This window comes from Nylanderia fulva, unplaced genomic scaffold (genome assembly GCF_048542155.1).
Source record: "Nylanderia fulva isolate GAGA-0341 unplaced genomic scaffold, ASM4854215v1 Scaffold40, whole genome shotgun sequence".
In the NCBI taxonomy this organism is placed as follows: Eukaryota; Metazoa; Arthropoda; class Insecta; order Hymenoptera; family Formicidae; genus Nylanderia; species Nylanderia fulva.
In genome coordinates, this window is record NW_028190477.1 from 548,017 (window position 1) to 575,595 (window position 27,579).

The 27,579-nt window shown below is 32.6% G+C and overlaps 1 protein-coding gene across 2 annotated transcripts in view; it reads left to right on the top strand.

Moving 5' to 3' along the window:
* Positions 1–1,111: 1,111 nt before the first annotated feature.
* The window catches only part of LOC146721867 (uncharacterized), a 33,146-nt gene continuing 6,678 nt past the window's right edge, over positions 1,112–27,579 (top strand). The window contains exons 1-2 of one of the 2 annotated variants that reach the window (XM_085486165.1): positions 1,112–1,451; positions 3,795–3,939. In XM_085486165.1, coding sequence (XP_085342291.1) covers positions 3,797–3,939 — 143 coding nt within the window. In that variant the 5' untranslated portion in view covers positions 1,112–1,451; positions 3,795–3,796. Of the gene's footprint in view, positions 1,452–1,776; positions 2,243–3,794; positions 3,940–27,579 lie in introns of those variants that run through there. The other variant, XM_085486166.1, reaches the window with a different exon arrangement.

Below are 27,579 nucleotides of genomic sequence, written 5' to 3' on the forward strand. Positions count from 1 at the left end.
TTAATATTATCGCTCGACACTTAACAGAATGCAAATAAAATTTTTGAATAATTTTTTTTAATGCGAATTACAAAATTCGTTATTAATCTAGTCTCTCGTTGATAAGAGTGTTCGTATCAATGTATATTGATTAGCATGATACATTTATATTTATGAAAAAAAAACAAATGTATTTTTGAAGAAAGTCTTATCAACCAGAGTGCAAAGGAATTAATCATTTATTTAATACAGCATCTTTTTCCTTTTTATCAATGTATATTAAATATTTTTTGTCTGTGTCTTTTTGGAATATGCAAAAATCGACAGTTTGCACAAGAAATGTTATTCAAAAATGATATTTATAAAGATACTCATAACGAATCAATTACAAATATATATATTGTATATTCATAAAACATCCGAACAATTTTTCATCGTATTCGTATTCTTGCTGAATAAAATGTTGGATTCATACTCTTATAGTTTATATCATTTTTTATTTTTTCATACATATTACTATATAACTATATATATGAATATCTAAAAAATCAGTGATTATTATATTTTTGTCATTAATTTTTTTCTTATTACATTCCAACATTTTCTTCAAATTATATAATGCTTTATAGTTTGAACATAATTGTGTACATCCATAATGGCTCTCATAATGCTTTAAAATAGTTCAATATATTCCACAGAGACATATATTAAAATTTGTCAAAGCGCGTCTCTATCCAAACAAACACGAAAAACTCAATCAATTTTCTATTATTCAATTACAGAATAATATAAAAGTTAAAATAATATAAAGTTTTTAGAACATTGAAAAACATAAATTTCAGAAAAATTTATCGAACGTCTCGATATATAATCGATACTAATATTCTCGATGTATAATCGATACTAATCTTTTTTTCTTTTAATGGCTTCTTTGCTTTTCCCCGCAAATATTCTTTCGATTTTATATTCAATATTTTTTCGTCGGATTTTCCAAAATCGATGTCACTTTGCTCGACAACGGGACTCGAAAGCGAGAGACCCTTTCCTTAGACACGTTGCGCTCGCCCTCGAGACTCGACGCGGCGCGTTCTTCGTATTTACGCGGTATCGCGCGCCGCGCCGACTTCAGTCTGCTGCCGTCCGCCGCGCAGTGCGGACGCTTCGCCGCCATATCGCGCTCCGAGCGTGTGCAACGAATGCGTGGCAGCCATCCATTCATCTGTGATTCGTGTCGTGCGTTTTCTCTCGTACTTGCTTCCCGAGAGCTCGTGCCGTGTCTCTCGTCGCGTTTTTTTATTTTCGCGATATCGCGAGCGTCTCGTCGGCGGAGTCTTATTGGCGGTAATCGCGTGTGTTGTCGATCGTCCGTGACGGACGACAGTGTGTTTCGCGAGCGTTTTTAGTCGTGTGATTCTTCCGGGGCACAGGAACGTATATTCGGAACGCCATAGCGTGAGCTTGACGTTTTCAAGGTACGTATTTTTTCGCAAACACGCGAGCCGACTCGCTACTTTATGCAGGGGAAGAGAGAGAGAGAGAGAGAAGGATGAGGGGGAAAGAGAGGGACGCAGACAGGATCACGCGTGCAACCGATCAGGCGCGCGAGCACGCGTGCGAGTTCAAATTCAACATTGCACTCGGAAATCTCGGCTTGAAATTAAAGCCGATTACGCTGCAATAATGTAAAATGCGCATTCTCGGAGAGAGGAAGGAAACGGGCGCGAGTGAAGCGAACATAGCCGTAAATCAAACGATGATATGAGTGTAGGTTTCGACTCTGAGATAACTTCAGACTCTGAAGTGGCGAAGGAGACGCGCGCTCTCTATCGATGATATACAACTGTATTTTAAAATCCGTGCACATAGACGCGCTTTTTATATCGCGATTGAAATGTTAGTCAAGTCCGAATGAGTGGTGTCCTTCGTAGGTTTTTTGTTAAATATCAGTACTCCGAGAGGGAGAGAAAGAAAAGTGCGTTCGTTTCTGAGTAATTAATACAAGCCGGTAACACGAAACGCGAGACGTCGCTAAATCTAACCTGCACCAGCCAATCGATAGAGTGACTGCAACCGAGACATATTTTCTGTCGCATTACGATGTATATATTTTCGCGTGTTTTGCAATGTCATGCAAAAAATCATCCAAGTTTCGCGTTTCCGGAATTCTCACGAAGTCGCCAACGGTGGGGGAGGGAAAATGTCACGTGAAGTTTACTCCAGATTGCATCACTCGATGACCGAAGTAAACAATCGGTCAGTTCCGGTAAATATATACGAATGTTCAGCTTTCATATTTAATATTTGAATGAAAAGATGCTACATATACATATAAATATTTATATAAATATAATATACATATAAATTTGAGTACATTATTATATATTTAATTTTAATATACAATATATATATATATATTTTTTTATATATGTTATATTTAATTAGCATATTTAAATAGCATATAAATATATATATACATATATATATATATATATATATATATATATATATTGTATATATAATATACATATAGTATATATATACAATATTTTCAGTTTATTAGACTTTCTGTTGGCATAAATTTTTGCATTATAAATTAGAGAACATATAGGTATATTTTATTTAACTTTAAAATTTAAAGATATTAAATTTAAACTCGAAAATCAAAATTAAGTATAAAAATATCAAAAATATTAAATGTCAATAGAGAAAATCTCTATCAAGTTAAAAATTAAAAGAATTTAAAGAGTAAAATTTACATTTGCATTTTCTGCAATAATTATATTTACATTACATTCTGTAACAATTACATTCATGGCTTTTCATCGTGTAAATTTATTTACAAATTCGCGAACGACGTCTTTTGACTTGAAACAAAAAAAGATCTTCGGTTTCACAATGTCAGACGAAGGTAAAGTCAAAATTTTCTGTCATAACCCATTCGAACGTCGACGAATAAAAATTTTACGTATAATATAGGAATATTTTAAAGTTAAATGTCAAGTGCCTGCTTATTATGTACATTTCTCTTTCTGTGATTAACAAGTAATGACGCTCACACGCAACATTCCAAATTGATTTAAAACTCCAATTAGATCGTAATTTACATATTTATAATAAAATAAGGCGTGTTTTTTTACATTTCTATATATTATTCGTTTTCTTTTTACACCTGTACATTTTCTTTGCGCCTATACATCTGTATATTCTTTTTGCACCTATAGTTACATTAATTATTCGTTCTCCTTGTAATTTTTTTTAAGATTACGTGTTCGCGTTTTAAGATTACATATTCGATCGATATAAAAAAACTATTGTTCTTGTCGTCAAATTAAAGATAAGATATTTCGTGACGGACATTGACTCATACCGCGCGAATTACTATATTTCGTTGCAGATTTGCAAATTGTTTGCGTGGCGTAAATTCTAGACCAAAGGTCAAGAACACACGTAATCCCCGATTGATCACGGATCGTATCGATTACTATACGTAACGCAATCGTATCATAAGATTAAGTTAAAGAATAAGTTGGCACTCGAATTTCCTTTTACGTAAAAAAACATTATCAGCGATAATGAAAGAGAAAAAATAGCGTTCACTGAAACAGAACACTCTTGTTTTTTTTCTATCTTTCGATTGACTTGTCGTATACACTTGAAAAGAAGAAAAAATGTAATGCCTCATATAAACAGATAAATCGTGTATCTTGTGGTTTGAATCACGGTAAGCGCACGTGATATAATTCACCTTGATTTGCGATTGAAAGATCGAAGATTTTCGCGATATTCACGCTAACATATTCATTCTTTTGTTATAGTGATGCTGGTTGTTTGGCAAGGAGCTCGCCGTTGCCTGAGTTGCAGCAGGCAACGCACTAATCAGGGTCATCAATTCCACCAAAAGCATCATCGTCGCGAGCTAATCGGCGAGAAGCTCGACCGGTATCATCTCGTTAAATCCAGGTAAGAGTCGTTCAGAGTTCTTTGTCAAGCGCTATTTTTTGCCGCATCATACCATTATCTTTACGTAATCATGCTTGTTATTACTCACAATCGATCAGGGAGAAAAAATCACATGATAAATACTCATAAATACTCAAGAAACCACCTATGTGTAACATATTTAATACATCGATTATTTATAAAAAAATTATGGTATGTGACAAACATTAATAAAAATATAGTTTTCCTAGTTTTTTTTACTAAAAACTAAAATAAAACAATATAAAGTCACTATATTTCGTTAAAAATAATTAGAGAAGTTTAGAAATAATAGAGAGATATATGACATAATAAATAAAGAAAAATAATAAAAATTCTATAATATCTGCGTGCATTTGTTAGACGATGAATATTTGAGAGATCTATTTGAAAGAGTCGAGATCAATATTGCTTTATTTTATTATTTGCGATTGAGACATAATTGATCGGGCTAATTGCACTCGATAAGTTTTATGTATATGCGAGCGCGGCTATACAAATATGCGTAAACTCGCATTGAGTATTGATATGTGTCTTATGTCAACGGACTCAAATAAGACGAGTAATTCTCCATTCTCGTTGACCCGACCGATTTAATCGCGGAATGTACAAGAGGAAGTTTCCAATGGCAATATTCGAAATTACCCACGGTATTTTGCACATCTCTCAGAACTCGTCTCGCGAGATTATATCCTGATTAAATCGGCAAATCTTTTGAATCATCGGAAGATGCGTCAAAATGAATAATCGATGGAAAAGCATTGTTGAAATGAATAATCGGTGAAGTCCTGTTTAATTAATTCGTACAACAGAAAAAAAACTTGCAAAATCATCTAAATTTTGACAAATCTTTTGAATCATCGGAAGATGCGTCAAAATGAATAATTGGTGGAAAAGCACATTGTTGAAATGAATAATAGGTAAAGTCCTGTTCAATTAATTTTTACAACATAAAAAATTTGCAAAATCATCTAAATCAAATTTTAGATTCTAAAAAGTCAGTTTCAGATATTAATTATTATTTATTTCTTTGTTCTTAAGATGTAGTATTATCTCTTATAAAAATACCTGATTGTTTTAGAAGTTAGTTTTAAAATTGTTATCTCTCTTTTGTGCAGTTATTTTTAATTTTATTATACCCTCGAAGTCACGTACAGCGCGAATCTTCTTTCTCTCTGCATTTGTGAAAATTGATTGCCAGACACACGTGGATCGTCGGCGATATCGGATCGGATTCAGTGTGTCACATAGCCAGAACTCTTGTTTTTACAGTCGACAGTCTTACGATAAATTCGTGATACAATGTCTCTTATGTATCAGACACGTGCGTGAAGAATATGCGGGGCATTCACGCCCCGTGTTGTATAACATGTTATGCGAGCAGATTTTTCTTCGGTTGTATGCACTTTTTAAGAAAGTGCACATATGCACTCTTTTAGTATTGCGTAACATATTTACATTTGATTCGGTCGTTTGACCTTCCCACGATAACACACGGACAAGTGTAAAGAGGTTTCAATTAATCTTCTATTGTATATTTAAGTGATATGATATTGTCTCCATAACAATGCTAACAATAAGATTGGCCACAATCGATATTTTAAATAAAAGAACAAATAGATGATTTAATAACTAATAATTTTTTTGCGAAAATAAATTAATCTATTTCCGCGCGAGTATTCGTTATATTTCATTATTCGTTTATCACTTGCGTATACAAATCATCAGATATCTCATGCTCATTATCGCGTTTGTTCTGCGATTGAAATTTTTTCGATCTCTAATTGTTATACGAAAAAGAATATTAGCAATTATTACTAAATTTTTTAGGTCTTCTTACCCTTGAAATTTAATTATCATGTCTAAAATTTTAGTCATGGTAACTATAATTTTTTAACATGTTATCATTTATCATTTGTCTAAATTCCAAGTATAATTCAGCTATGGCAGTTAATAATTTTTTCCGTGTATTAATGAAAAATTTTGCGCAAATTCGCGCGTTAATTATAGTAGCAATTTTAATTAATTACAGTCTAATCGAGAATATAATTTTGCGCGCCACTAATCTATTTTTTTCATAATTAGACAAAGTCTAATTAGGCAAGTACATATAGATGCGACATAGATAGTAACTAACACGTTAACGAGTAAATTAACGACGGAATTACGTCGGCCGTCACTTCGATCGTCGGCTTAGCAAAGCGGCAAGAAATATTCGCGGTCACGTGATAATTGTCGACGAGCGTAGTCGATCATTATAAGGCACTCGATTGACGTTTCAGCTCGTCAGTCTGCCACCGAACCTCCGCGAGTCGATGTCTCTTACACAAATCGTGCGTGTCGTATCGCCATAATATAAAAAGCACCTACGCTATCTTCGAATTAAATTTCACACGTTTGCGCGTCTCCGCGATCTCGCTGACACCTCGCTATCGTATACCATTGCAGTTCCCGAAACTGCGGGATCGAATCGTGTCGAGCCGCACTTGTTGCATTCGACGAGAAGCATCGAGTGAGAAAAGTCATTTCTGAGATCAAAAGAGAGATCCTTTAATTTCATTGAAAATAAAATACTTTGGAGACTTGCTCGAGAATCATATATACTTTTTCTTGAACGTGACTTGTGTGAAAGAAAGAAGATTAGACACATCTTTGTTCAATTAAATTGGTGCATTGTGTGAGTTGAATCTCACGAGCAAACATTTACTTGAATGAAGTGCATTTAACTTTTCGTCCCCGTAGACGCTGCAAGTTTCTGTGTGTTTTATATACGCGAAGGACCGATTAATTGATTCCTTCAGTTTCGCTTTGCAGTAACATCCGAGTGCGTGCACTTTGCGGTATTTAATTAGAACTAAATCGAGAGAGAGACTGTGTCTGTTTCCACTATATACCTACGTATCCATTCTCTTGTAGTGTCTTGATTAAGGAGAGGAATCGAAGGCTTCTCATACGGTATGTATATAAAGTTCTTAATTGATTGATAGGTAACGTGTTATTTAGTCGAAAGTGTCCATGGCAACGATCTTAATTGTTCTTATTTCGCGAGAAATACTTCCGTTGCAAAAATGCTTGAGTTTTCTCATGCAACTTTTAAATTTTTACTATTAAATGATAACGCAATCTATCGGACAAAGACAAGTCTATAGGCTTGTGTAAGAATACAATTTCAATTGCTATTGTTAGCGAGCGATATTTTTAAAACACTCTTTGTATAGGAATGCAGTTAGAATTTTATGAATGACAAGTTTCCTCAGCTGTTCTTCATTTTGCTCGGATGAAAATTATACGTTTAATATTCGCGTTAATAATCACTGCAATTTTTATTGAAATGATATGTAATATCTATATATATCTTTGAAATAATAGATTTGGAATAGCCATGCACAAATTGCAAAGTGCAAAAAAATTATTTACTTTGGCCTATAAGCACACATAAAAATTATTACACACATTAAAAAATATTAGTTCTTGAAAAAGAAATTAAAAATACAATTGCATTGTAAAACCAGAAAATATAAGAAAGATTATCTGTGAGATAACATTTATTATAACATTTTGTGAATCTGAAATTTACAACAAAATCGTAAAGATCGCATTAGAATGGGTAACGTATCTCTGCGGTTAACCAAACGTGATACGAGAGAATAATTCTTCCGTACAGCTTATTATTTATTACTCTGCATAGAGCCGCTAATTTATACATATAACAAAAATTGACAGCTGATTTTGAAAGAACTCAGATTGCGATCTCACAATCAGTTATATTAATAAAAATTCAAGCTATTTTTTATCTGATAAAAAAATAAAATTGTACAAGACATGCTGGTTTAAATAAAGAATAGAGATTGCATAAAGATTGCCGAAATCATACAGTAGATGCGAAACTGTCTGCAGCCAAAGGTTAAAAGTTTCTTCTATATTTCTTAGACACAAGTGAATGATCCAAGCACGTGTTTACGGTCTTCGTGTTCCTTCGTCAAACTTCGTCGCGTAATCACATGTCGGCTAACAGATGCACACATATACATCTTGAGACAAACCAGTTCATTCCAGGTCGACACTATAGATCACTGGCGATACCCGAATATTTGCACACCGAGGACCAAATTTTATATATATATATAGAGTTAGGAAATTTCCTTCGCTTCTCTTTAACCTTCGTTCCTCATTAAATCTTGTCTAATTTTAATTTCTTTCGCTTTCCATATATCGTTTTCGACTTTGCAAAATATTCCCGTTTAGACGCAATTTGTTATCATATAAATCCATAAATAGTATTATTTTTTTTCTAAAGCTAATTTTCTAGCATCAGCTTTAGATGATTTTGCGACAAAAACAGAAATCTCTATATTTATAATTTTTGTATCGCAATATATATGTATGTATTTTTGAATATTAATTTAAACAATTTTATTCTTCAAAAAAATTTTATATTTATACATATACATAAAATTATAAATAAAATTCTGTACTGTAATAAAAGTTTTGTCGCGAATAGATAATTTAAAATAGACTTAATCAATTACAAAAAAATTATATAACGTGCACCATAATAAATATATATTTATGCATTTGTTGCATATGAATTATGAACAATTGCGTATCTGCATTGCGGTTGTAGGATTCATCTCTATATTTTGATGAAACTGATTTCAAATTGAAATTTAAAATACTAAAAATTAAAAATTTTTTTTTAAATAAACCGTTTCCTATTTACCATTAGATTTTGAAAGAGTTGCGTCAAATCTTTGTTCCTAAACCGGAATGTAAGTAATTTGCGCGTTTTCTTACTAAGAGAGTGTCGAGACAACACAGGTATATCTATTCTCCAAAAAGAGAGAGATTGATCGAGATTGTGGCAGTGAGTGGGATCCGATTGCAGTGCCGGAATAAAAGGTTCGTTGTATTTGAAAATTATAACAGGAGCTTCTCTCTTCTTTTTATAGACAAGTGTATGATGACGCGTTAAAAATATTTTTCTTGAAAAAATCGCGCGTGACAAAAAATGATTTTTCTTCTTTTCGAGATAACGCGAAATCTTCCTTCGCGACGCGACTTCGAATCCCGCAGCTCGCTGAATAAATTTTCGACCCTGAGGCGATCGAGAGAGGGAGACGGACTCGACTTGCGCGAGGCTCCTCTCGGATAACTACTCGAGCAGTCACATACGTAACACGGTACCAAGCACTCGCCACGTGAAATCGACGTTTTCGTTCCTCTTCACAACGAGCGACACCGTTGCGTCAGCAATTCTTAAACGCGTTCGCGTGTCAGTCTCGATCTCAGCTGGACCAAGTAATAATCGCGCAGTGCTCCGATAAGTGTGTGCCCGCGCGCATATTAATTACAGTGCAAAACAATCTCCTCTCTTCCGGCTTGCTCCGCGACGGATGCGAAAGGTACGTTCAAGTTACAAGTCGCGGTTTACAGATCCAAATGTCGCGCGCTGACACGTGCTCGCGAAATCTCGCGGGAGCCTTCGGGGGCACCTTTCAATATATGCGTGCCCCGCGCTGAGGTTTATTCCTTTGGGTGTTATATAACAATCGTGCTAAATGAAGTAGGCAATTATTGAGTGGAAAGTCATAAAGGTGTCTGTGTCTGAAATTTAAAATTAATTTTTATAATTAATTTAAAAAAATGATTTTTGTACTCTCACTCTCTCTCTCTCTCTCTCTCTCTCTCTTTTTCTCTCTCTCTCTTTCTCTTGTATCTATTATATTGAAAAATTCAAAATTCAAAATGTATTCATCGATTTATCAAATATAAATTTATTATATTAAAATTAGAGAAAATATAAAATCTTATTTTAGAAATAATATAGTTACTTGTGAATTTCCACGCCATAAGATTCTCGTCAGATCGTAATAACTTCAAACGAGTACTTGCATTTTTTCAATTCAGGCGAATAATTAGTTATATTCAATGCAAAGTACTTGATTTTGTTTTCAAAATACGATACATTTTTAGAATACCTATAAATGAACGCATGTATTTTTAAAAATACAACTATCTGTGTTACAGATTGCTATGAATATAAAAATAAGGTGCATACAAATCAAAATTAAAAACTCGATAATTTGCATTTCGCGCACGCGTTTGCATCGAAGGACAATTTCGTATCATTGTCATTCGGTGTCCTTTCGACGTTCGAATGTCATTAAACGAAGAGCATTAAGTCTCGGAAGTGCTAGGCGAAGGTTTTTATTTGCGATATTACGCTGCTGACTAGAAAAAAATCTGAATTATTTTAGAATAAGGTTGAAACAATTTACACAATGTCGCGAGTACTTGATAATTTATTTTATTGATAGATTAACTTCGAATTGAGTTCTCTACGTAATCAGTTTATATATATTATTGTTTGCGCGACTAACAATAAGTCGCTATTACACAAGTGGAATATTACCATTCTTTACAACGTAAGAACTCATTGAACCAATTCGATGCATGCGAATGATGTTAATAACATCGGATAACCCGTGAAACATAACGCGCAAATTGATAGCTGCACAGTCCAAATTAGCGAGTCTCGAGCAATTTCGTGTTACATTTTGCATATTTTTGCCAAACTAATTTGTAACAAAAAAGCCTAACATTTATAATTTTTTTAAAGCTGTCAATATTCGAATACTCAAGTATCTCGGATATTCAAGTATAGAATTAATATTTTAATTAAAATTTTACTCTTACTTTATCTGTATCAATTTATTTTGGAATAATTAGGGGAGGAAGAAAGGAGAAACTAAATATTGTAATATCTAAAAATCTAATGTCTTAGAAATAATGTATGATATAATAGAAATGGATGTACGATTATTATAAAATGCAATTTTAATATTGACCGAAATTCTTTTTTAATCAAACAGATATTCAGAGAATCTTTATATGGATATTCTGCCATCTTTCCTTATTTAGAATATTTTCTGAAGGCTGACAAAATATTAGATAGGAATATCGGTCGGAGTGATGCGATAGGACGATCGTGAAATGCGCGAATGAGCTATATAAGTTAAAAGTATGCATTTTGCATATGTCACAATTGACACTGTGCCAGAATTCATGTCGAAGTAAGTTACAGGGCCGAGCGGACGATATTATTAGATCGGGAGGTTAGTGCAGAATAACATATTTCTCTTAATATGTCTGTTGTATTTCGATAAATCGTGCTAGCATAGCTAGAACAATGTTGATTGTTCTCTTTCTCGCATTTCTCGAATTTCATTCATTGAGTCGATATAGTAAATAATCTAGATAATTTTAGGTATGCGCGAACTTTTTCCTTTTTTTTATCCCACGATTGTTAATGCGCGGTTTGGTATATTTTTAGTTTTCGCTTAGGTCGTGCAGTTAAAGTAGCGATAGCCATATAAGCGCAGAATCAGCGAAAACGACGATGCTGCGCTTTGACTGCAGCGAGTGCGAAAATGCAGTGGCGATTCGCGGTTGTGCAATCTTTGTATAACGAACTTATGTGTCAATTATAAATAAATTTCTGCTTAGGGTGTCTCTTATTTCCAGAAATGTGATTTTTTCGCAATAAAACACGGGAAAAAAATATGTTGCATTAACAAAATTTCTGTTCTCTCCATTTTTGAACAGAATTTTTGTTAATGCAATAATATTTATTTTCCAGTGAATGGAAAGCAAATTAATATTAATTTTATATTGAATAATTTTTTTAAGTTTTTGTAAAAATTATCTGTTCTCACCTGTTCCTTTATTTGCAAATCAATCTGCAATTTCATATTCTGCAGTCTTATATTCTTGGAATAAGCAAATGAATAAAATAATCATGAAAGCACCAATTAAGATGTGTCGATAATGAGAAGAATAATTCTGTATTTTACGCGAATTAATTTATACATTTATCGATAATATAATAATAATTTAATTATTATTACAATATAGTAATTTTTTATTAATTATATGCATAGCTTGCATTGCAGTGTTTTAAAAATGTTAAATGACAGCATAAAATCTTATCTTTTAAAACATACGGAATTTTACCTCGAACAGACTATTTATTTTACGTCACAGAGGATCCAGTCGCGAATGATAAAGCCGATGAAATTCCGATTCACCGACTTTGATCTTGAATGTTGCGTTAAAGTGACACATCTTCGGTTATCATCTCATGTCAACAATGATACGAAGCGTTCGCGTCACAGTTCGTCATGACGAAGGTGGAATTGATTGAAATACGTCGAGATCCGTGAAAATTGCATAATTGCAAGTCTAACGTGCACATCTCTTTAATGAATCTTTCTCTCCTTCTCCGTCTAAACGGTGCGATTGAACGAAGAGCGGAGCGAAAACGACAGCAAAGATATGCAAAGTACAAGAAGACGAGCCTTCGTCTGGTTGTTCCATGATTGGTCGACGTGGTAGGTGTTGGTTGGCAAAGCGATCCGCGATTCGTTGTTCAACCGGTCGGGAACAAGAGGCTCGTCTCAAGTGGTTCTCATTCGCGATCGCTTCCGGCGATGAATTTATCCTCTAAAAGCGATCGGATACGAATTAATACAAAAACATGTTATTGAACAGGAGAATTAAAATTTATTTTCAATTAAAAATTAATTTATTATATTGACTTAAAATAGATAACTTTAGAGAGATGTCTGATATATCGAACGTATGCAATTTTTAATGCGCATTTAATAATGTAACATAATTCGCTATCAGAAATCGCACTGCTGGTTTATTAAATCGGTCAATTATCTCGCATTATTAAAGATAAGAGGAAGAAAATCGTTAAAATTGTGACAATTATTTAATCGTCTATCAAAATTTCAGATTCACATTGATATACGTACCGCAAAAAAGTTTGGAGTATATTTTATTTTGCAGCTTTTGCAAATTCTAAATACGAAAAAATAATAAAATTTAAAAAATCCAATAGGCATATCTATAAAACTTGCGAAAAACTTGTCATTTTCAGAAGTATAACTATTAAATCAATGATATTAGAATCTGACGTTTGAAAACCGATTTGAACGGAAAGAATCTATCACTGGAATTAAAATGATGATTGTAGAATGGGATTGACGTCGACGGCTAATTTAACAGTTATACTTTTGATGACATTGTTTAGTGAGCGACTAGTGGCTCGATTACTGCAACAATTGAAGCAATATACTTGACTTTGACCGATTTGCCAATAAAGTGACCTGTAATGAGTAACACGCGAGCCGACAAATCGGTCTGCTTCTACTTGATGATTTGATGACCCATAACGTCACAGCAAGAAAGTCTCTTATTGGCTAGATTGATTATCGTTCGAGGGGCTCGACCTAACACGACGGTTCTCAACCTGCTTCGTTTGCATTCAGAACTCGTAGTTCTTAATCGTGATTTCGATTCACGTTTTACAGATATAGCTACGAGATTTTAAATATCTGAAAATAACCGTGATGTCACTTTGACAGTCGAATTTTACTCGCGTCATCGGTCATTTCTTGTACTATGTTCGACGCTGATGATGTAACGCTACGTTTCATTTGGACTTTGTTCCGTATTATTTTACGAGATAAGCGCTTATTTGTTCGCTCAATTGTTTATCACCTGTAAATTTATTATTCTCGTTTTTATCATTTTACTTTCTACGAATTCCATCATTAATTATTAAATAAATTGTATTAGTGCTGAAAGAAAGCACGATTGCACGAACTTTTAGGCGTGTTAAATAATTAAAAATTAAATTAATGAAATTAATTCAGCAAACAATCAATGAGTTGAAAATTTCAAAACGATGTAAGGCTTTTTGAAAGTACAATCTGAACTTGCATACGCGATGATTGAAGGTGGTCAGACAGAAAGTAGTTCTACTTTTACCTTTGTTGACGACCTATATATATCAATACCTCCTGCTCTACCAACTTTAATACGTTGCAGAATTATTGCGTATTTTATTGGCTAGGGTCACGAAGAAACATCTAGAAATTAATGCATTAATTACTTTTACAGACGAACGCTGTATATACGCATGTATACAAAACTTTATAATTATCTAATGATGTCGGAAAATATCCCTCATCTTTATCGATGTAAAATTAAATAAATTAAATGTATATACTTCAGATCATAAAATACGCTTGTTAGCTTAATCTGAAGATCTGTTCAATATTATTTAATAAATTGTTACATGATCAATTATAGTTACTTAACATTTTATAAAATAGTTAACTGGAATTGATCAGTTACCAATTCGTAATTACATCATTTATCGAGTTTACGTAACAGTCATCATCTATTATGATTCTCTTTTCATAGCTATTCAAATCCATATAATAAATACTTAGCAAAATACATTGCTTTAAACGACGCATTTGAATAGGCATCTGTGATCAGCTGGGTTTTTCGAATGACTCACGATTTTACGGATTTATGAATATAAAACTATTTCTCCAATCAGCATCCGTGTTTCAGTGACAGAAATGATTAAACGAAAAAAAAATGTTTTTATAAAATTTTTTATTCAATCTTTTTTTTAAATTTATATATACAACAAGAGATACTTGGTGTATCTATCTTGAGTTTTAAATCGTTGTCAAGTAGTTTGATGAGACTAACATATATGACGTCACAAAGCGACTGACAATTAAACGTTATTGCTAGAGATTAAGAAGGGTTGATCTATCTTGTCTATCGCTCATGATTGCAAAATTAATTTTAATTGAACTTGCGCTGATACTGTTCGCTCACCGATTTCGCCATAGGGTTCATATCTCATGCGATTGGCTAGCATGTTCGTTGACGTAACATAGTACAATGAAATAATTGCAGACTTAGCGTTCTCTATTGCGTTTTATTATTTTGTCCCCTCCCTATACGAATTGGTCGGAATTGATCATTGTGCACTTGCGACTATGGCGATATAAATTACAATGTAAACGATTTCAGGATTATTATTCGCGAATGCCGAGAAGCTTTTCTGCAATCTTAAAAAAATTATTATAATTTTTTTTTAATAATTCTTTCAGTATGCATATATCGAAAAAATATTTATTTAAATCTATTTATTCTAGATTATATTTTATTATATTGTTAGAATCTAAATTTACGCAGAAACTTTTTGGCACTTACAAAATACGCAATTTTTCGAAATATAGCATACTATTTTAGCGATGCTATTTTGCTGAATTCTGCGAACAATAAGCGTATTTCCTGTCTTGTTGCATAAAAAACAGTCCTGTGACCTGATAAGATAAACATTTATTTAGTTGTTCTGTTCGCAAATGGACTCTGTGAAGTTGGCACGGCTTTTTTCGATTTTCAAAAAAAACATATGAGTTCTAGTAGCACTTTTAAGAGTTCTAGAGTTCCTGATAGGTTTCGCAAATAGTTCTGTCAATTTAAGGTCAAAAAACGAATTTTTTAAAAATGTCGTGCTAACTTCCCGTAGCACGACACTTATGCAAAAAAAATTTTTTATTCATGTATTTCGATAGATTTCGACGAGATCTAGAGTTCCTGATAGATTTTAACAATAGTTCCGGCGAACTATGCATTCTACTAGTTAAAAAACAAAATTTAAACGATATTTGTAAAAATTTTATCTTGTTGTGCTAATAGAAATATTCATTTCTCACGGCGCAATTTGCGAGCTCTAGGATAGTTCTGACCTCCAAAATAATGTTCGACAATAGTTCTGTCGATTAACCATAATTAACTTAATTAATTAATAAGCTATTATAGCACGACATCGCGGAAGAGTGTCGTGCTGGTAGAAATATCTATTTCTCTGGGCGCATTTTACGAGTTCTAGGATAGTTCTGACCTCCAAAATAATTTTCGATAATAGTTCTGTCGATTAACAGTAAATAACTTAAATAATTAATAAGATAATTATAGCACGACACTCGAGCAAAGAGTGTCGTGCTGAGTATATATCGCAGTTCTAGGGGGAGTTTTGGCTAGTTCTCGTAGAGTTCTATGCTCTGCAATTATTTTTAAAAATAGTTCCGGCGATTAAACATTTTTTAATAATTTTTAAAATTTTTTAATGTCCGATTTCAGCACGACACTCGAGCAAAGGGTGTCGTGCTGAATATATATCGCAGTTCTAGGAAGAGTTTTGGCTAGTTCTCGTAGAGTTCTATGCTCTGCAATTATTTTTAAAAATAGTTCCGGCGATTAAACATTTTTTAATAATTTTTAAAATTTTTTAATGTCCGATTTCAGCACGACACTCGAGCAAAGGGTGTCGTGCTGAGTATATATCGCAGTTCTAGGGAGAGTTTTGGCTAGTTCTCGTAGAGTTCTATGCTCTGCAATTATTTTTAAAAATAGTTCTGGCGATTAAACATTTTTTAATAATTTTTAAAATTTTTTAATGTCCGATTTCAGCACGACAGTCGAGCAAAGGGTGTCGTGCTGAGTATATATCGCAGTTCTAGGAGGAGTTTTGGCTAGTTCTCGTAGAGTTCTATGCTCTGCAATTATTTTTAAAAATAGTTCCGGCGATTAAACATTTTTTAATAATTTTTAAAATTTTTTAATGTCCGATTTCAGCACGACACTCGAGCAAAGGGTGTCGTGCTGAGTATATATCGCAGTTCTAGGGGGAGTTTTGGCTAGTTCTCGTAGAGTTCTATGCTCTGCAATTATTTTTAAAAATAGTTCCGGCGATTAAACATTTTTTAATAATTTTTAAAGTTTTTTAATGTCCGATTTCAGCACGACACTCGAGCAAAGGGTGTCGTGCTAAGTATATATCGCAGTTCTAGGGGGAGTTTTGGCTGGTTCTCGTAGAGTTCTATGCTCTGCAATTATTTTTAAAAATAGTTCCGGCGATTAAACATTTTTTAATAATTTTTAAAATTTTTTAATGTCCGATTTCAGCACGACACTCGAGCAAAGGGTGTCGTGCTAAGTATATATCGCAGTTCCAGGGGGAGTTTTGGCTGGTTCTCGTAGAGTTCTATGCTCTGCAATTATTTTTAAAAATAGTTCCGGCGATTAAACATTTTTTAATAATTTTTAAAATTTTTTAATGTCCGATTTCAGCACGACACTCGAGCAAAGGGTGTCGTGCTGAGTATATATCGCAGTTCTAGGGGGAGTTTTGGCTAGTTCTCGTAGAGTTCTATGCTCTGCAATTATTTTTAAAAATAGTTCCGGCGATTAAACATTTTTTAATAATTTTTAAAATTTTTTAATGTCCGATTTCAGCACGACACTCGAGCAAAGGGTGTCGTGCTGAGTATATATCGCAGTTCTAGGGGGAGTTTTGGCTAGTTCTCGTAGAGTTCTATGCTCTGCAATTATTTTTAAAAATAGTTCCGGCGATTAAACATTTTTTAATAATTTTTAAAATTTTTTAATGTCCGATTTCAGCACGACACTCGAGCAAAGGGTGTCGTGCTGAGTATATATCGCAGTTCTAGGAAGAGTTTTGGCTAGTTCTCGTAGAGTTCTATGCTCTGCAATTATTTTTAAAAATAGTTCCGGCGATTAAACATTTTTTAATAATTTTTAAAATTTTTAATGTCCGATTTCAGCACGACACTCGAGCAAAGGGTGTCGTGCTGAGTATATATCGCAGTTCTAGGAGGAGTTTTGGCTAGTTCTCGTAGAGTTCTATGCTCTGCAATTATTTTTAAAAATAGTTCCGGCGATTAAACATTTTTTAATAATTTTTAAAATTTTTTAATGTCCGATTTCAGCACGACACTCGAGCAAAGGGTGTCGTGCTGAGTATATATCGCAGTTCTAGGGGGAGTTTTGGCTAGTTCTCGTAAAGTTCTATGCTCTGCAATTATTATTAATAATAGTTCCGGCAATTAAACATTTTTTAATAATTTTTAAAATTTTTTAATGTCTGATTTTAGCACGACACTCGAGCAAAGGGTGTCGTGCTGAGTATATATCGCAGTTCTAGGGAAAGTTTTGGCTAATTCTCGTAGTGTTCTATGCTCTGCAATTATTTTCAATAATAGTTCCGGGGAGTAAACATTTTTTAATAATTTTTAAAATTTTTTAATGTCCGATTTCAGCACGACACTCGATAACTATACTATTGCTCGAGTGTCGTGCTGAAATCGGACATTAAAAAATTTTAAAAATTATTAAAAAATGTTTACTCGCCGGAACTATTTTTAAAAATAATTGCAGAGCATAGAACTCTACGAGAACTAGCCAAAACTCCCCCTAGAACTGCGATATATACTCAGCACGACACCCTTTGCTCGAGTGTCGTGCTGAAATCGGACATTAAAAAATTTTTAAAATTATTAAAAAATGTTTACTCGCCGGAACTATTATTAAAATAATTGCAGAGCATAGAACTCTACGAGAACTAGCCAAAACTCTCCCTAGAACTGCGATATATACTCAGCACGACACCCTTTGCTCGAGTGTCGTGCTGAAATCGGACATTAAAAAATTTTAAAAATTATTAAAAAATGTTTAATCGCCGGAACTATTATTAATAATAATTGCAGAGCATAGAACTCTACGAGAACTAGCCAAAACTCTTCCTAGAACTGCGATATATACTCAGCACGACACCCTTTGCTCGAGTGTCGTGCTGAAATCGGACATTAAAAAATTTTAAAAATTATTAAAAAATGTTTACTCGCCGGAACTATTATTGAAAATAATTGCAGAGCATAGAACTCTACGAGAACTAGCCAAAACTCTCCCTAGAACTGCGATATATACTCAGCACGACACCCTTTGCTCGAGTGTCGTGCTGAAATCGGACATTAAAAAATTTTAAAAATTATTAAAAAATGTTTACTCGCCGGAACTATTATTAATAATAATTGCAGAGCATAGAACTCTACGAGAACTAGCCAAAACTCTCCCTAGAACTGCGATATATACTCAGCACGACACCCTTTGCTCGAGTGTCGTGCTGAAATCGGACATTAAAAAATTTTAAAAATTATTAAAAAATGTTTACTCGCCGGAACTATTATTGAAAATAATTGCAGAGCATAGAACTCTACGAGAACTAGCCAAAACTCCCCCTAGAACTGCGATATATACTCAGCACGACACCCTTTGCTCGAGTGTCGTGCTGAAATCGGACATTAAAAAATTTTTAAAATTATTAAAAAATGTTTACTCGCCGGAACTATTATTAAAATAATTGCAGAGCATAGAACTCTACGAGAACTAGCCAAAACTCTCCCTAGAACTGCGATATATACTCAGCACGACACCCTTTGCTCGAGTGTCGTGCTGAAATCGGACATTAAAAAATTTTAAAAATTATTAAAAAATGTTTAATCGCCGGAACTATTATTAATAATAATTGCAGAGCATAGAACTCTACGAGAACTAGCCAAAACTCTTCCTAGAACTGCGATATATACTCAGCACGACACCCTTTGCTCGAGTGTCGTGCTGAAATCGGACATTAAAAAATTTTAAAAATTATTAAAAAATGTTTACTCGCCGGAACTATTATTGAAAATAATTGCAGAGCATAGAACTCTACGAGAACTAGCCAAAACTCTCCCTAGAACTGCGATATATACTCAGCACGACACCCTTTGCTCGAGTGTCGTGCTGAAATCGGACATTAAAAAATTTTAAAAATTATTAAAAAATGTTTACTCGCCGGAACTATTATTGAAAAATAATTGCAGAGCATAGAACTCTACGAGAACTAGCCAAAACTCCCCTAGAACTGCGATATATACTCAGCACGACACCCTTTGCTCGAGTGTCGTGCTGAAATCGGACATTAAAAAATTTTAAAAATTATTAAAAAATGTTTAATCGCCGGAACTATTTTTAAAAATAATTGCAGAGCATAGAACTCTACGAGAACTAGCCAAAACTCCCCCTAGAACTGCGATATATACTCAGCACGACACCCTTTGCTCGAGTGTCGTGCTGAAATCGGACATTAAAAAATTTTAAAAATTATTAAAAAATGTTTAATCGCCGGAACTATTTTTAAAAATAATTGCAGAGCATAGAACTCTACGAGAACTAGCCAAAACTCCCCCTAGAACTGCGATATATACTCAGGCACGACACCCTTTGCTCGAGTGTCGTGCTGAAATCGGACATTAAAAAATTTTAAAAATTATTAAAAAATGTTTAATCGCCGGAACTATTTTTAAAAATAATTGCAGAGCATAGAACTCTACGAGAACCAGCCAAAACTCCCCCTGGAACTGCGATATATACTTAGCACGACACCCTTTGCTCGAGTGTCGTGCTGAAATCGGACATTAAAAAATTTTAAAAATTATTAAAAAATGTTTAATCGCCGGAACTATTTTTAAAAATAATTGCAGAGCATAGAACTCTACGAGAACCAGCCAAAACTCCCCCTAGAACTGCGATATATACTTAGCACGACACCCTTTGCTCGAGTGTCGTGCTGAAATCGGACATTAAAAAACTTTAAAAATTATTAAAAAATGTTTAATCGCCGGAACTATTTTTAAAAATAATTGCAGAGCATAGAACTCTACGAGAACTAGCCAAAACTCCCCCTAGAACTGCGATATATACTCAGCACGACACCCTTTGCTCGAGTGTCGTGCTGAAATCGGACATTAAAAAATTTTAAAAATTATTAAAAAATGTTTAATCGCCGGAACTATTTTTAAAAATAATTGCAGAGCATAGAACTCTACGAGAACTAGCCAAAACTCCTCCTAGAACTGCGATATATACTCAGCACGACACCCTTTGCTCGAGTGTCGTGCTGAAATCGGACATTAAAAAATTTTAAAAATTATTAAAAAATGTTTAATCGCCAGAACTATTTTTAAAAATAATTGCAGAGCATAGAACTCTACGAGAACTAGCCAAAACTCTCCCTAGAACTGCGATATATACTCAGCACGACACCCTTTGCTCGAGTGTCGTGCTGAAATCGGACATTAAAAAATTTTAAAAATTATTAAAAAATGTTTAATCGCCGGAACTATTTTTAAAAATAATTGCAGAGCATAGAACTCTACGAGAACTAGCCAAAACTCTTCCTAGAACTGCGATATATATTCAGCACGACACCCTTTGCTCGAGTGTCGTGCTGAAATCGGACATTAAAAAATTTTAAAAATTATTAAAAAATGTTTAATCGCCGGAACTATTTTTAAAAATAATTGCAGAGCATAGAACTCTACGAGAACTAGCCAAAACTCCCCCTAGAACTGCGATATATACTCAGCACGACACTCTTTGCTCGAGTGTCGTGCTATAATTATCTTATTAATTATTTAAGTTATTTACTGTTAATCGACAGAACTATTATCGAAAATTATTTTGGAGGTCAGAACTATCCTAGAACTCGTAAAATGCGCCCAGAGAAATAGATATTTCTACCAGCACGACACTCTTCCGCGATGTCGTGCTATAATAGCTTATTAATTAATTAAGTTAATTATGGTTAATCGACAGAACTATTGTCGAACATTATTTTGGAGGTCAGAACTATCCTAGAGCTCGCAAATTGCGCCGTGAGAAATGAATATTTCTATTAGCACAACAAGATAAAATTTTTACAAATATCGTTTAAATTTTGTTTTTTAACTCGTAGAATGCATAGTTCGCCGGAACTATTGTTAAAATCTATCAGGAACTCTAGATCTCGTCGAAATCTATCGAAATACATGAATAAAAAATTTTTTTTGCATAAGTGTCGTGCTACGGGAAGTTAGCACGACATTTTTAAAAAATTCGTTTTTTGACCTTAAATTGACAGAACTATTTGCGAAACCTATCAGGAACTCTAGAACTCTTAAAAGTGCTACTAGAACTCATATGTTTTTTTTGAAAATCGAAAAAAGCCGTGCCAACTTCACAGAGTCTCGCAAATGGCGCTATAACTCTGCACTGCTATTTTAAAATGCAATTGTAGAAATATACACTTGCAAATTGTAAGAAATTTAATAGAACATTTTCGTCAGCGTTCTTGACTGTCAAAACTGTGACGGATGGATACGTAAACCGATCGTTTACTTTAGGATGATGGACTTGTTCGAAGCTCATGTTCATTCAGTCAGAATTCGTGCACGTGCTGATATGCACAGACGCGAATAATTCTCGGAAAGATTTCATAATCTGTCGACATGTTGCTAATCATGACAGTCAAAAATTGAGATATACAGGGATCATGCTGTATAATTGCTAATTAATGATAAACAATATTTATGAGTAAAAGACAAATAAACATTAATAAATGGTTTTCTTATTGCTTAAAAAAATTAACGAAACATTACATTTTTTAAATACATGCTCTATTTTACACTATATAATTTTTATATATTTTTTACACATACATACACATACTTGTGAAATTATAAGGCCAGATAATTTATGTCATATCCGAAAATTAATGTATTTTTATTACCGACGAACTATATCTATGTTATCGACGACAATAGTTTCTTATCTTACGTGTAATGTGAGTATAATGTATGTAAATCCTTCTGTTACAAGTTCGTATCAGAAGATGGCAGTACCGCGTCTTTTCATGAATGAGTTTGTAAATGCTTTTTCATTCCATCAATGAACTCTCTATCATATGTCAGAATAAAAATATTGTATATACAAAAGAATTTTCGCTATTCAATACGACGTACATATAATTTTTATTGATATTATTTTTATGTAAACATATACATATTTAACAACTATCTAAATTCTGTAATAGTGCAATTTTTTTAACATATTGCATTATTATGCATTTTATTTAATTAATGCATATATTGTTTTTTATCACTATATAGGAAAATAAAAATTAATATCCTAGAGATATATTTGTTTAATATAAAATTGCTTAGTAAAATTATTTAGCAAATTTTTATTTTTAATACAATATATTATTTTTAATACAGTATTGCTTTCAATATTTGTTTCAAAATTATATCGGCCACAGTTCGCAATAAAGAAAATACAACCATATATTACATAACAGAACGTCGCGATATTCTGACAATGAAATACGATATTTGCTGAAAGACAGGAAGAAAAATGCGAATTCAATTTTCATATCGATATGAGATACATTGAATATATAAAAGCAATCTTTTGCGAGACTCTCATTCATATATATCAGAATATCAGAGATCATTTCCGATTCTTGATGGTATCTCTATAAGGAATTAAAAATTACTGACACTAGATATGCACATTCTGCTGTTGCGATATATTAATTTATTCGTTTTTACGCGCGTTTTTGTCGGTAAAACGATTCGCATAATCAGTCGCGCATTGCGTAACTGCAATTGCACTTGTCCTCCCCCTTCTTGTGTGCAGGCTTCTTCAGCGTTTGTCGGACGACAGCCCGACGTACGTATATGTACACTCGGCGATGTGTTGAACAAACGGATTCCTGGTTTGTAGCGATTAACTCGACCATCGCTGACGAGATCTTTCAAGACTCTCTCTTCCTCTCAAACCCCTCCGTCAAACGCGGATATGTTCATAATTCCCGTCATTTTTCATTGAATCCATATATATGCATGTATTCCACGTTTCTTTTCACGATTTAGGTATATATTAATGATCGTTGATCAATGTGTTATTTTGCCGATGAATATGAACACAAGCGCTGGAAAATGTAGATTTGAATTAATTAATATTTATATAATTATAATAAATTATATAAATATTATGCAAATACATATATATTTGCGTAATGATGTTTCTTGTGCTATAATTATTTTATTTGTAGGGAAAAATATAATTAGAAGTGAAGGACTCTAATATTAAATATCTTGGTAAAGACGAACAGGATAATTAAGAGCCAGGCGTGATAAATAGTACGCTAATTATTTGTTATATATGTATATTTATTTCATATGTTTCGGTTCTAATTTCGGACTATTTTCAGCAACTATCAATTATCATAGATGTTACATATGATTTATTTTGACAATTGCTGAAGATGGTCCGAAACTAGAATTACAACATACGATATAAATAATATATAAAAATAATTACCGCACTATTTATCACATTCGGCTCTTAATAGAATGTTTGTTTTTACCAAGAAAAAAAATTTTTTTTCTACATATTTATTTTATATCATATTATTTATATCTATATCATTTTTTTTACATTAATTTCTTATAATAATTGAGATGTAATCCATATATAATATTATTTTTTTATAATTTTAACTTTGCGATGCACATAGAGCATATTTCGCACATTAAATTAAACAAATTTATATAAGCTGCATCTGTATTGTTCACAATCATTAAAAATACGCACGTGCCTGTCATTATTTGTCGGCATTATTTCCACGAATATCCAATTTTCTGAATAATGTTTCTAGTACGGTTCCAATTGTTTCTGAAAAAAGTAAAAAATTTGTCCCATCGCGTAGAGAACACGCGATCTCTGAAACGCATGTGCATTTTTTATACGCACGTATGTACGATCTGCTGCACAATGTCGCGCAGGTGCGTACTTATTATTGTATCGAATAACACATTCCTCAATTACCTAATGGCAGAACCATCATGTCGCGATAATTAATTCGTTGACACCGTTTAAACGACATGTGCTATTACCGATAATTATTAATAGTCGCTAATTAACTCGATCTTGCTGATTAAGTGCGGCTGTAACATATCGAATAACGCATTTAGGCACAACTACAATAAATCCAATTTTCATCTCCATTGAAAGCGTATTTAGATTTGATATCATTCTTGATCTTAATTTATCTATATATATATTTTGTTTTTACTATATGTATATATATTTGATATCAAGTTAATTTCTGTGCAATTATATTTATATTGGTAAAATATTTTCAAATGGAATTCATAAAAGAAGTCTTCCAATCAAACGCAAATATTCGTATATGTTATGAATTTTAATTGTTCTCTGCAAGAGCCAAATTTGTTTCGGTCAAAAAGACTAAAAGTTTCGTTGCAGTTTCTTTGTATTCCGCGCGAAAACATATTTTTTTATTAGACATGACAAGAAAAAAGAAAAAACAGGATTTTTACGTAACCTTATGTTTGTATAGTGTATTGTGAAGATTGATGAGAATGCTAGATGTAATTCATCTTCATACATGGTGTCAGATACATAAATTCAACTAATTGCATATCTGCAATTTTTTGCAAGACAAAAATGAGTTAAATTTTTATTTGAATTTTTATGTAAAGAGCGCATTTTTTGAAGACTGAAGATTATATACTGAATAATCGCAAATGCTCTATAATGTGTTCAATTAATTATTTTAATAATTGCAATGATAATATTGCATAATATAATATCTATATAATATTATATGTATGTACATGTATATAATATATATTATAATATATAGTATATATAGTATAGTTAATAATTTATTAATTATTATTGAAAAAAAATTTTTTAAATGTGATAAAAAATTTGGAAATTTAAACACATAATTTTTGATGTATAAACTGTATGCAAAAAGAAAAGTTGAAAGCGAAAATCGATGTCGATTTTTTGTATCAAAAAACTGAAAAATTAATGAACGAGTTTAGATGAAAAGAGAGGGTTTCCCGGAAAGAGATAAATATGGGACACACAACTGTTGTTACAGACGTAAACATCGGCAATTACAACTTCATTAGATTCGAATATATTCATCATGTATGAGAACATTTATTAACCGAAATTGATTCATGCTATCAATCAATTCGTATTAATTGGCGAATGTGATTCGGATGTGTCTACCGGAAATCTTCTCCGAGATATATTACAAATATCTATTCTCGATTGAGAGCTTATCACGATATCTAAATTAATGATTTTTTTGCAGATAAGATAATATCTGAATTTATATCTGTCATTATCGTGAATCACTAAAAAAACATAGTTTGCAGTAATTATTTAACTACTAATGAATAGATATACGATTCGGAAGTTCTATCTTGTCATCTTTTCACACGATGTTTTTCTCTTCTTTTTAAAAAATAAAATAAATGTACTATATATATATATGTATATACATACACATACACAAATATATCTCTCATTAACATGGAATAGAGATTCTTATCGCGAAACTCTGAAAGAGAGGGGAGAGACAAGACGATGAAAAGACAGTCAGATAATTGATTCGAGCAACGGTGATTCGAGCCTCGATGACACCCGTCGGTAGAAACTATTCAGCATGGCCTTTTATTGCCACCAACCCTCTGCACACCGACCTATTTCCGACTAAAAATAGCCAATAGAATGATTGTCGCTAAAACGTTCCACTCGACCACCGCGTGTCGCGATTAATTGTAAGTGCGAAGGCGCCGTAACGCAATCTTTCGCATCACCTTTAGTTGTTCGAATCCTGCATCTTCTACCGCGCAAGTTATCTCATTGAATAAAACGAAAAAAATTAACAATTAATTTAATAAACGTTGTAAGCGGTCATAATTAAAATTTAAGCGATTCAAGTATCCTTTGTATATAATATTTTGTATTATGCGTATACAGAGTATACAGAGAGAATTTTCTCTTAGAATTTATTATGAAAATCATGATAATCGTAGCACAACATAGTAGGTATGTATATTGGAAGAATTTTATAAGATTTTCTCTGATTAATATTTACCACAGTAAAAAATATTAATATCACAATAAGATATAAAATATGTTCGATTAATTTTACTATGTACATACTAATATTTTTTATTGTGGTAAATATTAATAATTAAAAAAGAAACTTATAAAATTCTCTTCCAATATCATATATTGTCCGACGATTACTATGATTTTCAATCAATTATTTATCTATATCTATCTATCTATTTTCAGGATAAATTCTAAGAAAAAATTCTCTCCGTGTATATAACGTTTGTCTTTGGAAATTTTATTGCTAGAATTTTTTTTCTGATTTATTCGCTTACAACAGGGAGGTATACATTATTGTATGACATGACGGTTCATAAAGTTTGTGTCTTGTATTATAAGTAATAAATAAGACGTTATGGTTTGCTTGACAGAATTATCGTATAGGATCTGATTTCTTTCAGTGTCGTTAAAATGCAAATTGTGTAGTTTCAATGTTCGATCCTCATAAACGTTTAATAAATCTCTCACTCGTGACACTTTGATATGTTTCATTAGTCATTTGGCAATTAGTACTCAACGATAAGATTAAGAGCAGTATTATCAACGTGCTATCTTGGACAGAATGACAATTTCGATTCTCTCATCCATCGTCGCGCGAATATAACACTTTAATATTTATATATATTTTTGCATTATACCATTAATATAATTGATGGAATTTATTATTAATAGTATATTATTACTAATATTATTACTAATAGCAGACTTTAAATCGTTATTAAATTACAAGAATGAATTGACACACAACTATTATATTTAGATATTTTAAATTACCAAAAATAGATTATTATACATTATATTTTACCACTTTTTTAATATATTAGTCAAAATACGATGTAAACATCAATTTCTTAATTCGATACATTGTTATATAAATTGTGTAAATGGCAATATATATACATTAAATATTCCAAGGTGTTTGAAACAACTTATATGAAGCTATTTTTAATGGTGAATGGGACAGGAAAAACACAGTTTATATCAAGAATAAATTTTTAAATTTGTATATTTGCGCGTATATTACAATGAAACAACCCATATAGAAATATTGCGGCATTCGTTTGTAGTCGGCAAAAATTA